Raw genomic sequence first — 13,852 nt, forward strand, 5'->3', positions numbered from 1 at the left:
AGTAGATGTACTTTGTGACATGGTCTAGTGTTGGACCTAGTAGGGCTGGACGGATGGTTGGACTTGGTGGTCTTGAAGGTCTTTTGCAATCAAAACCATTCTATGATTCTGTGACTGCAGCAGTCACTTGTGCTCTGGACCCAACGCTTCCAGTCACAGCTGAGCATGTGGCAGCTGTAGAACTTTTAATTTCTTGAAGATTGTGCTTGTCTGTTACAAACTGTAGCACATAAAGTTTTGGGATGGTGAGGATGTTCTAGAAGTATGCTATCACTTTATAAATCTGTATTTTTTCTTTTTGCTTATAAAAATAATTTTTTTAGTTCCATTTCAGAAGTTTAAATTACTCCAATTATACTCCCCAATTAATGAAACTGCTTTTGTATATGAGGTTAACATCAAATTATTACTGGTTTATGATCCATGGTATTTAGGAAGAGATATTAGGAAAAGAAATTTTTTAAAAAAAGTTACACAGTTGAAAATATGTTATATTCTAATTATCTTTATAGATCTTAAGTGGTATGCATTGTGCCCTGAATAAATCAAATGCAAAACTGTTAAAATCTAACACACTTGCACATACCTTCTGTATGACATTGATATCACATCTATAAAAACAGGGACATAAAACTATCTTTCTACCTGGCATTTGGTAGGACGTGGGTAATGATGAAGAAAATTCAGGTTTTACAATTTTCTTAGGATCAGGTCTTGTGCCTTCAGTTATTATAACATAGACTTTGCATCACAGTACATTTGAGTCCTTAAACATTTTTAATTGCATTGCACTTTTAAATAAATATATCAGTGTGCAAGTTTTGGGGGAAAAAAAGAAGACCCTGAGGATTTTATGATGTCTTTATTCTCATGAAAGAATCTGTCACATACTTGTGGATACCAGACGTTCTTTATTCCTCAAACTATTCCTACTATTTTTTTTTTTTGCTTTTGCTGGGTTCTTAAACTTAAATAACTTATCCTCAGTGAAAGGGAAAACCTAATATGCATGAGGATAAAGGAAGCACCAGAAGACACAGCTTTAGAATGCAGAAGAACGTGAGTTTCTTCTAATCCTTTCTGATAGCTGGATGGTCAGCGCACTCACCTAGAAACCAGGGAGTCTTGTTTCTCTTCTTTCCTGTGTTGGGAGGGTGTAGGTGGATTTTTACATTGGCAAATTATGCCCAGCAAGTAGTATGTGCTTTGCAATCCCTGCAGAAACATGGCAGGGGGCAGGGAGCTCGTCCTTCTATCTCTCAATTGGTACCCATGTAGGATTGGAGCTACTTGGCCACTGACTTTCCTTGGGGCACCACAGAGCTGAGGCAGCTGGTGGAGTGTCCATCCTGGAGCAGTGAGGTGCACTCATCCATCTGCTTACTGAGAGCACAGCGGTGAGGGGGAGCAGAAAGCACTGTTGAGGAAGGGTGTCCTTTAGGTGTCTCTCCCACATTCTCACTTTACATAACAGAGAACTTGCTTGTTTTCATGCTGGTGTTGGAATCTAGTCCTGTAACTGGTTTTCTTTTTTTCTTCTTCTAAAAATCTCACAAATCCTGTGAAATCCATCAATATTTCAAGTTTAATAAACCTGCATTTTTCTGTCAAGTAACTATTTAAGGAATAAATGTCCAGCTTTGGTTTCAGGTTAAAAGCATTTATTAACACCCTCATCTCCCTGGATTAGTGAATATTATAAGTCCTTTTTTCCCACTGCTTTTCTTCTGCTAAAGGAGGTCTAGAATGAACCAGCTGACAAAAACAAGCTCTCCATTTTTAATCCTGAAAATAATTTTCTATGTTTTTTTGCTTAGATTAAATCAATTTTATGTCTTTTTTGGCTTGCCCACTCAACTGAAAATGTAATTTGCACAGTTCTAATTGGAAAAAAAATTGATTGCATTTCACTGAATGTGGTGCTGGGGTAGAATTGCTCAGGACCAGTTCAAGTGTAAGTACTGAGATCACCACTTGCCTGTTTGAATTCATCTTTCAGCACGACATGTAGAGTGAGAATGGAAACAACAGCTCTGTTAAGATTTCTCACTAGATTTGAGTCTGACATCCCGTTGCTGCCAAAGTCAACACAAAATCATCTCAAACCTTGTGAGGTAATGGGCACAATCAGCTTTGATCCTGTTGCAAACTAGAACTGACTGAGATTCTTGAGTTTGCATTTTGCCCTGGTATTTGCTTCCTCAACCTCTCTGTTTTGAGTTGGGCTGGGCTCTAATATGACTTCTGTGGCACTAGATTGTATTTCTCTTCTGCTTCTCCACATGTGCTGTTGCCTTAGTTGGCACCATCATCTTCATTACTGCTTTTAGAGTTCTTAAATCAGCTGAAACTTCTGCTTAAAACAGTAATTTTTGAATTTTAGTTCGGAAGTAGAGCCTAAAATAGGCCTGTGCCTACCTTTTTAAAGGTGGTAAAGTCTAAACCTGATACTTCCTGATGGTATTCCCAAGAATTTCAGTCCACTGGCATTTCATGAGTTGCCTAAAATGACAATCTCTTTGCATGTTGCTTAGAAAGGAAACCATACAAAGGCACACAGATGTGTAATGTCCATAAAAGAAATACTAAAAGTAATTATGTTTTTGCAAAGATAATATTCTCCTATGTCAGTCTCACTTCTCCTTTTATTTAAAATTATTCATTGGTGTTTCTTAAAAGCAGAGATAGAAATCATGTGTTTGTTTAGAATGCCTAAGATACTCTCTTTGGATTATTTGGATCTGGGTGTTAACATTTAGCAATAGTGGTTCCATATGTAGGAGCAGGGTTTGTTTGGGTTGTTTTTTACTCTAACAATTTATATTCAATAATTCTATGATAATACTGCAGCTGCTTCTGCAGAAATCCCTGTGTCCTTTCCATTACTTTCCCCAAACACAAAATCATAACATGCAAAACCATTTTACCAATGGAAAGAGGAAAATGGCCTGAAAATGGGCCAACTTCAAATAATTTTTCAGATGACTGAAAATGAATGTGGGAATGAGTGTCAGTTACTGTCAGCTGAGTGGGCATTGTTTTAATGGGTACTGAAGCGGTATGTTGGCCAGGGAAATCAAATTTAGAAAAGGTTGGGGTGAACAGAACCTCATGTTTCAAGAAAAGGGGCCTCTTGAAAGCTTAAAAAAACATTGGAAGTAAAAGTATAAGCTGAGAAAGCTTGGCAAGGAAGTAAAGCCCAAAACCACAAAAATAATATCTGCATTTTTTGGATCCCTGAAGAGGAGAAGAAAAATGAAGCAGGAGTGCCAATAGTTATTTAAAAGAAAAAGAAAAAGTCTTAAAGAGATTTTAAAAACTGATGTGAATGGAGAAATTATCATGGCACATAGTACTCAGCTCATCGTGCAGAGCATAGTATTGCAAGAGCTACTTGGAGGAAAGCTTTTAAACCTTACAAATAAAGAAACACGTTACACAGAAGCATGTCATAAGGAAGGGGGAAAAGAGATCTTGATGGAATGGAAATGGAGAAATGGAGAATGTTTTGCTAGACCAAAGTGAGAAAAGAAAATTGATAACAGTGTTTTGGTGAGATTTTAGAAGTGTTTACTCTTATATGGCTATGGGAATTGAGGCAGAGAGGGTGTTCTGAAAGCGGCTTAAATGTATATAAAAAAAGAAAATAGTAAGAAGTCAATAAAACACTAGGATATTAAATTAATTTGTTTGTCCTTCCTGCCCATTTACAATGTCTCCCCTTCCAGAAAAGCAAAATACAAAGTGTTTCATTATTTAAATTTGCCTGATTTTGAATTTTTTTATTAAATACGTTTTTTTTTATACATGTACATATCTTGACAAGCTATATCCCTTGTTCCAGTCTATGTGTATTTTTCCTGCTAAATCTGAAAGTTGATCATGTTCAGTACTTCATCAAGCATTTTGAAATGATATACTGCTTACTCAATATGGTATTTCATAAACTCCTAAGAGTCTGGTTCTATGCCATTGATGTCTGTCATTTCAGTCTGTATTTAGAATACATGAAGCAATCATGCAGTCTGACACGTACTTGTACTGAGGTCCACGATGTTAGATGGTTATGGAGAGTTTGCTGTGTGGTGCACAGGAGGCATTTTTAACCTATCTGCATTCAGAATTTCATGTGTTCTTTGAAGCAAATGGCGGTGCTTGAAAACCCTTGAAAAAGGGAAATCCAAATCCCTTAGAGGAGAGAATACTGTTCAGTAATTGTTTTCATGTGTTTGCAATGCCTAAAAGTGTGTAATGATGCTAAGCTATTCTATGAATGCCTATTGTGTGACTGGGCCAGGTGCATAGGCACACTTCTGTAGCTAGCTCTAGACAGCTCTCTGATGAAATAACTATTCACTGTGATTTTTTATTTTTATAGAGTACTCCATGTTTTATTGGCAGGCATCTTCTCTTTAAGTGTTGAGGTTTCAAAAATTGGAACCATCCTTTAAGACACTGATTTAGGGAATTTATCGAATAAGTTCCATGAATTTTCTGTTTACCAGGCTGTTATGAAAAGTTTCATGTGAAAGCAACTGCTGCTTTGTGACCAACACAGTACTGCTTGCTATTTCAAATATAGTTTTAAAGGGTAGTAGCTTTTCTTACCACAACATTTTCTTTCTTCTTCCCTTCTCTAGCATGTTTTTTTTTCTTTCCTGATGATTCATAAACAAAAGAAATGAGATGACCACAAAAATATTCTTGCCTCACTTTATGCAGAAAGCAGGAGATACAGTTTCCACTAGACAATGGGAAGGAAGAAGATCCAAGCAGAACATTTATTTTGGGTAGTTCAGGCTCATCACAACTGTGTTTGTTTATTTGGTTATTTTTCAGAAGGGTATTCTCAGACTAACAAAAATATTTCTATAATTTTTTTTTTCCTTTTTTTAAGTTTACAAGTGAAATTCATTGTGAAAACTACTTTCTCAACCTTAGGGAATATTAAATATTCATTTGACAAGGATGGGTGAGGCAACTTCAGAGAATTTCTCTCCTTGACAAGTGGATCCACAGAAAAGTCTGTTATGAGACACTATATACAAGCTCCTGACCTGGAAACCTGGAACACCAAGGCTATTTTCCTTGTATGTTTTGATAACAATGGTGTGTGGACTGCAATATAACTGAAATGAACTACAATTTCTTCTTCCCATCTTTTGTTCAAAATTGGGACACATCATCTAGATTGCTAACTGGCACTTGCAGGAAATCTGCATCCTGGAAGTTGGTGAGGTGGATGAAGAATGAAATACAAACAAAAATCCTATTCCAACTAAAGGACCTCTGTATATGGGGCTTGTTTTGTATTGGAACACACACAGCTTTGCAAGCTTAGTTAAAAAGTGGGAGGGGGAGATCTTCTCACCACCTACAACTACCTGAAGGGAGGTTGTAGAGAGGTGGGCAATGGTCTCTTCAGCCAGGGGACAGGAGATTGGACAAGGGGCAATGGCATGAAGCTGTGCCAGGGCAGGGACAGATTGGACATTAGAAACAAATGTTTTCCTGACAGAGTTGTCAGGGCCTGGAACAGGCTGCCCAGGGAGGGGGTTGAGTCACCTTCCCTGGATGTGTTCAGAAAAAGGGTAGATGAGGTACTTAGGGATCTGGTTTAGCTTAGGATGGGAATGGTTGGACTTGATGATCTTCAAAGGTCTTTTCCATCCTTGTGATTCTGTGAAAAAATAAAAAAAGACAAACAAGGTACAGTGTATAGTCAGTACATAAATAAAATAAATTGTAGCTATAATTGCCTGTGTTGAGGAAGACACGCTGAGTTTGGGGAAAATTGAAGCAATGGATACATAATTCAGAACACTTTAAACACTGGAAAACAGAGAGACTTGACAAAATATTTAGGGTTGTTGGATTGCTGGAAGGGTGGATTGTGAATATACAATACAGTCCTTTTAAGTGTGTATCTCCAAACCTTTGAATCAAATAAAAAGATGAAGGATCACTTTGGGTTGAGATTCTAGGATGCAACAGCATCCCACTAGACCTTACTCAGTCAAGACAAATCTGTTCAAATGAAGAGTAAATATTTTTTGAAATGGAAAAAAAGCCAGTTGAAGAAGTAGGAGAGGTAAATTTAGAAGGATGAAAAGGAATAAATTTGTAGAAGTTTCTTGCATCTCTAGAGAAAAAAGAAAATGAAATAAGTACCACATGGTAAAGACAATACCCTGTGTTGCCAGGTAACAGAGCCATAGATGGGATTTTGATGTCTAAACCAAGGACATGCCAGAGATCTTTTCTTTAATGTTCTAACTATAATAGCAGTGTCCAGATTAAAGATAGTAGTAGCTGCCCTTAAGTGCTGGATAAAGCTGTCATTATAAAATGAAAAAGTACTTTCAGTACCAGAATTAGGGTATTCTCAAAGTCCATCTGGTCATTGATAAAAGAGAAAAAAAAAAAACCATTTCATTTCAGAAAGCCATTTTATTCAGAAAGCATGACTCCAAGGAACATTTTCAGACTTAAAATAAAAATCTATAGGGACTTTGGGATGGATCTGTGGAAATGCAGCAAAAAATGAAGCAGTTCTACTATGTACAAGGCAACCATGCCCCTTACTGATCTTGTTAGGCATATTAATACAAAAGGTAAAGACTAACAAAGTGCTTTGGAAATAAGTAAGTAAACAAATCAAAAAACCCCAACAACAAAGTTATATTACATCTGAAAAGCTATAAGGAATTCTGTGGTAAATGTTTGTTTCAGGTCATATTTTTATCTAGATTAGAATACACTTATATCTAAAGAGCACTAAGAATATTTCTTTTCTGGATGTGTAAAAATAATACATGGAGGAAAAAAATATATTTAGTGACATTAGACAAAATCTGTCCAAATTAATGGTGTTTCAATAAAGATAAATATATTTTAGATGTTCTGCCTCCACAAAACATATCTGGTATTGCTTGAAACATTTCAGTTCTGATACTTTATTGCCACAGTGTAAATAGAATTATTTGGTTTAAATATCATAGAATTATAGAAACATAAATAGTTTTGCTTGGAAGGGACCTCAAAGATCATGTGGTTCCAGTTCCAACCCCCCTGCCATGTGATTCTGTGAGATGCATTTTGCACTGGATATAAACAAAGCTTGGCAAATGTTTTACATATCAATTGATGCATTCATTGTGGATTTGGGTTAGAATTAAAATACCCTGAACCAGAAATCTGGTTCCAAAAGACAAATGATGAATTCCCATTGAAACCCGTAGATTAAATTTGCATACATAGGCATTAATGAGTCACCCAAAAGAGTTATTAAAAAAAAAAAGGGAAATATTGAACAACAAACAACAATTCTTTGCAGCAGGCTGAAGTGAATATTCTTACCATAAAGTTAGTGGCTGACACCAGATAGATTGATGCTTGATTTCTTTATATCACCTGGTTTTGTGATTATTTCAACTACAGAAACAATAATCAAAAGGGCCAGATTATCCTTTTGCAGTGTTGTGTCTGGTATTATGAGATACCAAAAAAAAAATAAAGGTACAAAGCAGCAGAAATAAGCACCAGTACTAAAGTGTTTCTCCTTTGAAGATAATCTGTCTGGATTCTAGCAGAATGGAAACTAGTAATTCTGGTCTTCTAGTTAATGCAATGCTTCAAAATTCCAGCTGCTAATTAACAGTGAATTCACTATCAAGAATTTTTTAATTACTGAAGTAATCTTATGGTTAAACATGTCTTGCCTCTTAATTAAAAAAAAAAGAGAAATCTTGATTACATCAGAAATAAAATTAAAATAATGGAGCCTTCATATTTGAACCAAGTAGGAAAACACTTCAGTAGTGGTTCTGCTTCTCTTCTGTAGAGCATCTGAACATCCCAAGCTGCTTTACTAATTTAACCAAAGTGTCACAAAGAGATGTTTTTCCTTGTGACAGAACCCTGAGAGTTAGAGACTTCTCCTTCCCACTGATAGGGTGACAGCTTCATCTTACTGTCCTAGCAGATTTTTAGCCTTGATCTATCATCTGGCTAGTGGACTCATTGCTATCTTTAAAACAAACACATGTTTCTCTTTAAACTAAAGGGTTTTACAAGGAGAAATAAGCTTAAAAGAAATAATGGCAGCTGATATTAAAAAAGTGTGCTTAGTTCAAATGTAGACATGGTTGGTTGGCTGGTTGGATTTTATTTTGTTAAAAACAACTGATTTGGGACATATCTAGAATTTGGTGCTTAGTCATGATGTTTTAACTGGTAAGACATGCCTAGAAAAAGAAAGTCTTCAGACTGTTTTTCAGAGAAAAACTCATAAAGCTATCAAAATAAAGAGCACTGACTTTAAATATAAACAGCAACAGAAAATTGGATGGAGCACATAGTAATTTTGGTTTTACATAACTGGGTGGCATAATTTCAGTATCTTTTGGTAAATGAGGTGGTTATTTTCATGTCTTTATGGATAATGAAATATGAAATATAAAATATATGTAATATATAAAAACTGTAAAACAGCCAGGCCCTCATTCCTGTGATATGAGAAAGTGAAATGATAAAAATCATCCTAAAAAAAAAAAGAGTGTAAACCTCTTAAAGAATTCAAATCCAGAAAAAATGAAATGAATTTATTTTGGCTCTTGTAACAGCAACACAAAAGAATCCCGTAACAACATCAGTCATGTCTACTATGAACCGTAGATACCTAATAATAGAAGGTTTACTGCATCGTTTGAAAACAGTGCTAGATGAATGCTATGGAGGATGAAAAAAATGGATAGTGTACCTTGGACAGGAAAGCAATACAACAGAAGTACTGAAATAATTGAGCTGATTTGATATCGCTACGATAATCTGATATTTGCAGGACTAATAGACGGTTAAGAAGAGTGTAATTGAGGACAGTAATTGAATTATAGACTCCTTCCTTTCCTCTGATTTCCTATCCTTTCTATTGCTTTACTGGAGCACTATCTTAAGCCATTCATTTCATAGTGGAGTGAACGTACCTCTGTGAAGTTACAATTCCTTTATACTTTACTGTAAGATGCTTCATACCATACTATAAGAAAAAGGCAGCCGGTGTATGGTCAGTATACAGTGTGCTTGTAGTGTTGATCTATGATAACTAAGTTGTGGTATGTACCAAGACATTGTAAGTATATTACTGGGCATAATCTAAAATGCTAATCCAGAGGATATAGTCAGTATTAAGCATTTTTCTTTAGAAAAACATAGGACAATTAGAAACACTTTGGAAACAAAAAGTGAATTCCTGAAGTAATGGTGTTTTGTCAAGGAACTGATTCTGCTGGCAGCTGTAGATCTGGTTACAGCTATTTTTTCAGACTCCTCTCTCTGGAACACCATTCTCATCTTTTAACTTTCTAAACTCAAGTGTTTTCCTCCCTATTTCCTCTCTGTATCTTAAGAACCTGTGTATTTACAAAAAGTCTGTATCAGATAGCAGCAAAAATACACTCAAAGCAGGTGATGGAATTTTCACAGTCATTGTTCTTAACCATCTGAATTTCACATACGTGATACCAGCTGTATCCTAGCATCTGATCTCAATGAAAGATTGAAGGAAAATTTGGTTTATTTAGTTTATCAAAGAGAAAGCTAAGAAGTAACTGGATCACAGCCTGTAATTACCAACACAAGGAAAAGTTATCTGATACTAGAAGACTCTAATCTCACAGACAAAGGTGTCACGAGATCTAGTGGTTATAAGCTGAAGTCCCCAGAGTTCAAAGTAAAAATGAGGTGTGGATTTTTAGCACAAGGTTCATTTACCATTGCAAGAACTTAGCATATGAGGTGGTAATTCCACAGCTGGCCTGTGGCTGAATAGCAGGAGCATATTGTCTCTTGTGTGCTTGTGGGAGACCTCAAAAGAAATCAAACCTCTTCCCTTCCTTAAGGCTTTGTTTAGTGTGGAGAGCTGAGGTGAATCATGAGACAGTAGCATCAGCTACAGTGGTGCTCTAAGTCTTGTCTTCTTCCCACGTAGACAGTACAGGGGGCTCACTGTATTCCTCTGTAGTTTCCATCAAGGACAGAACTCGTGTTTGAATGCTCTTCAGTGTGCTGAAGGACATCCATTTAGTTGCTGTGTTAGTACTGTCCCTGAGGTAGACTGATCAGTGTTATGAAAAAAAGTTAGGGAGAATAAATTAACTAAAATCCATGGAAGTCTTTTGACACCGAGCGTGCAAACTTTAATTAGCTTTTTCATATATGAAGGCATGTTACTAACTTGAAGCTACATCAGTGAAAAACTGAAGGGATACAATTACCTCAAGCATGAAGGATCGTTGACAGCAGCAACATATGGTCTCCCTAACATTTCCCTATTCAGAAGTTGGGGGAGGTCATGACTAAAGAAAGCAAAGACCTGAACTGAAGAAGTAAAGCACTGCAAGCTGGTGTACTGCTGGTTTCAGTGTACCTAATGAAGAACAGAGGAATCCAATCCCTTCAGCCTGAAACTTTCTTTTTGTATTTCCCATTAGTAAAGGTGTTAGTTGTGGTTTTCTGTTTCACTGGGGATGTGACTCTCTTAGCAACTGCAGCCTAGGGGAAGACACAATCTGCAGTGCTTGGGAAATGCAGTTGGCTGTAGTAAGGGGATGCTCCCCATCCCCTTGTAGGATGAAGTGTCAGGGTCTCAGCAATGGGCAGAGCCCACCTGAGCAGAGATAGAGGTCTGAAGTCAGCCTTCCAGCTGAAGAAAAGGACTGGGAAAGGGTTACTCTACACGAAATGATGCTGCTGGAGTGAAAGATTCACAGAGAAGTTAATGAAGCTGATACCTAATTCAACTGTTATGGTTTTTGTCTGTTTTCCTGTACATCCAGAACAGTGAAAGAGGAGTGAAAAAGATCATTTAGGTATTAATATCTATTACACCAATAGCATTAATTGAGAAATTGACAAATTGGAAAACCAGTGATAATTTTAATGTCTTTTATTTTAAAATATTTTCACATTAATTTTAAAATGCAAAAATGCAGACTTAAATTTTGTTCATGGTTTGGGATATCAAATGTATCTGTCTTTAGAAAAACTGTTGTGTCTACGTATGGTTCTAGGTAAGTCTGTATTTATTAGTGGAAAGAGTTCTAATTTATAACCCTGAAATGGATGTGAATAGTAAGTGATATTGTTTTGGTAGTACTTTGCCCAAGATAGCCTCAGATGTAAATCTGTTATCCAATACATAACTGACAACTGTGACATGTACACTGCTGGAAGAAAATACAGCTAAGCATAGTGGAAACTGTGTCCATTACCCTGTGCTTGCTTGTAGAGTTTGTGTTTTTTGAGGAAAATAAGTTGATATGACTCATGAGACTTGGATCTTAGGAGTATCAGGTTATTGTAGCTACTGACATTCTTCTAACAGCTATATCCAATTCAATGTTCATATTTGAACTTATGGGTTGGAAGTGCTAAAGAGATATGATTAACCCAGCTGTACTTCATTGATGGGTAAAATTTACTATGTTCTTATGCAATATTTTGATGAAAAACTCCTGCTAATAACTATGACCTTGGCTTTCTTTAAAGGTTCTTGCCTATACAGAGGGTCTGCATGGGAAATGGATGTTCAGCGAGATCCGGGCTGTTTTTTCAAGACGTTATCTTCTCCAGAACACGGCTTTGGAAGTGTTTATGGCAAACAGAAGTATGTCTGTTTATTTTGTTAGAAAAAGGACTCTCCTAGTTATTTTGTGAGCTATTTCTTAAGCTTAGCATTTAAACTCTGCTGCCTTCCACGAGATGCTAATGTCTGTGTTCAGTAATGCTTACTCTTGCATGTATTCTTTGTGTTTCATATTAAAACCAATCACATAAATCATTGTCACTGCTTCCTGTGCAGCAGTGAGATTTATTTGTAAAAGCAGGTCCTTGTAATTGGTAAATTCTTTAAATGTTTGATAGGAAATTAGTTTTTTTCTATGATCTCACCCCTCTCCTCCATTTTCTATACATATGCCTAGAAGGGAGCTTCCTTTTCTAATTATAAACTGATTTAAAGTAAAAAGGACCAGATCAATAAATCAGTTTTCTGTATGTGCTACCCTGAATGAGGGTTGAGTGGTTGATGAGGTGCATCAGTAATCCCTTGCTCTGAGGAGCTCTGATGTAACTTTTGATTTCACCTGGAGAGGGAATTAAAGAGTTTCTGGCCCTGTGTGTTTTAATGCACCAATTAGAAGACTGAATGCCATGCCAACTACTGAACAGCTTCCCAGACTAATAAGAGGTTAATGGAAAGCTGTGGTTCCAACGATCTTCATGCTCAGAGTTAGTGACAAAAGGTTACCCAGCTAATGATACACAGGTATAAAGTATGCCAGGAGCTTCTGTTTTAACTTGGGTCCCCTGGAAGATAAAATGGAACTGACTTCTCTTCCTGAGTGAAAACCCAAGAGCATTTTAAAAGTATATCTGGGTGGAGAAGCAGACTTCTGCAGATCATTTACTAGTCTGTATTTTCTCTTCTTCGTTTAGCTTCTGTTATGTTTAATTTTCCTGACCAAGCAACAGTGAAAAAAGTTGTGTACAGCTTACCACGGGTTGGAGTAGGAACCAGCTATGGTTTGCCACAAGCCAGGTAATTCAAAATTAAAATACTTTGTATCTTTTGTGTTTATTATATTATAAAAAAAATGTATTTTTAACTTGTCAAAATTAGATTGTTATTCCAGTCATGAAACTCTAGATTTTCTTTTGTTAGAGTTAGTTTGAGAAACAATGCCCTTTATTTACTATATGGCCTGTTATTATGGAATAGAAGTAAAAGAATTGCAAATTAGATTTTTGTGATTATTGCAGGAAATAAGTACCTTCCAGTGAAAGACCAGGAAAAACCTTTTACCTTACCTCTTTAAAATGAAGTTTTCACAGGCAGGTTTTATAAACATACAGATAAATGTTCACTCTTGCTGTTTCTGTGGAGGACATGGAATTAAACTTAACTAGGCTTTGTGTTTGCTGAATGAAAATTTTTCACATGCATTTTCTCTCTTGCCTATTATATGAATGTGCGTGGGGTTTAGTTCACTGCTCAGCAGTATAGTAGCTATTTTACAGTTCCCAAGTTTCTTCCATTCATTAGTATAATACATTATTCTTCTATTTCCAAAATTAAGAAGGATATATAGTTTTGGGGGTGTTGGTTGACTGCAGGCTGAATATGAGCCAGCAGTGTGCCCAGGCAGCCAAGAAGGCCAATGGCATCTTGCCTTGTATCAAAACCAAATGTTTTCCTGACAGAGTTGTCAGAGCCTGGAACAGGCTGCCCAGAGAGGTGGTTGAGTCACCTTCCCTGGATGTGTTCAAAAAAAGGGTAGATGAGGTACTCTAGGGATCTGATTTAGCTTAGGATGGGAATGGTTGGACTTGATGATCTTCAAAGGTCTCTTCCAACCTTGTGATTCTGTGAACTGAGATTCAATTTTAGAGATATTAACATACTATGGACAAGTTTTTATTATTTCATCAACATTGATATCAAATCAGCCTATAGTCAGAAATTAGGCTGGAAATAGTCAGATCCTGTACTAAAAAGTATTCAAGTATTCATATTTCAGTGATAGCTAAGATGATCTTCATGTATACTTCACTGAGTTGGGGGGAAATTTTCTGCCTCCAATTTTTTATATCTTTTTTTGTTGTATATTAATATCTTTTCAGACTTAAAATGGTACTTTAGGGTGCATCAGAAGTTTAGTGAAAAATCTTTAGGTTCAGAATTAATATCTGGTCAAAACGAAAAGAATAAATAAATATAAGGGAGTGAGGAAAGAGCAGGAAGTTCACAAAATATGGTGCTTTGCGTTCAGATCTCTGTTTGGCTTGACTTGGC

General features: G+C 36.4%; 1 protein-coding gene across 4 annotated transcripts in view; it reads left to right on the forward strand.

Annotated features, from left to right (window-relative positions):
• NBEA (neurobeachin) overlaps nucleotides 1-13,852 on the forward strand; it is a gene marked incomplete at both ends in the record, with an annotated part of 550,746 nt that overhangs the window by 428,267 nt on the left and 108,627 nt on the right. For all 4 annotated transcript variants that reach the window (XM_084277996.1, XM_084277994.1, XM_084277997.1 and 1 more), the window contains 2 exons: nucleotides 11,548-11,665; nucleotides 12,496-12,598. In XM_084277996.1, the coding sequence (XP_084134122.1) occupies nucleotides 11,548-11,665; nucleotides 12,496-12,598 (221 nt within the window). The remainder of the gene's footprint in view (nucleotides 1-11,547; nucleotides 11,666-12,495; nucleotides 12,599-13,852) is intronic.

The sequence above is a fragment of the Gallinula chloropus genome (assembly GCF_964237585.1).
Source record: "Gallinula chloropus genome assembly, chromosome: 1".
Classification (NCBI taxonomy): domain Eukaryota; kingdom Metazoa; phylum Chordata; class Aves; order Gruiformes; family Rallidae; genus Gallinula; species Gallinula chloropus.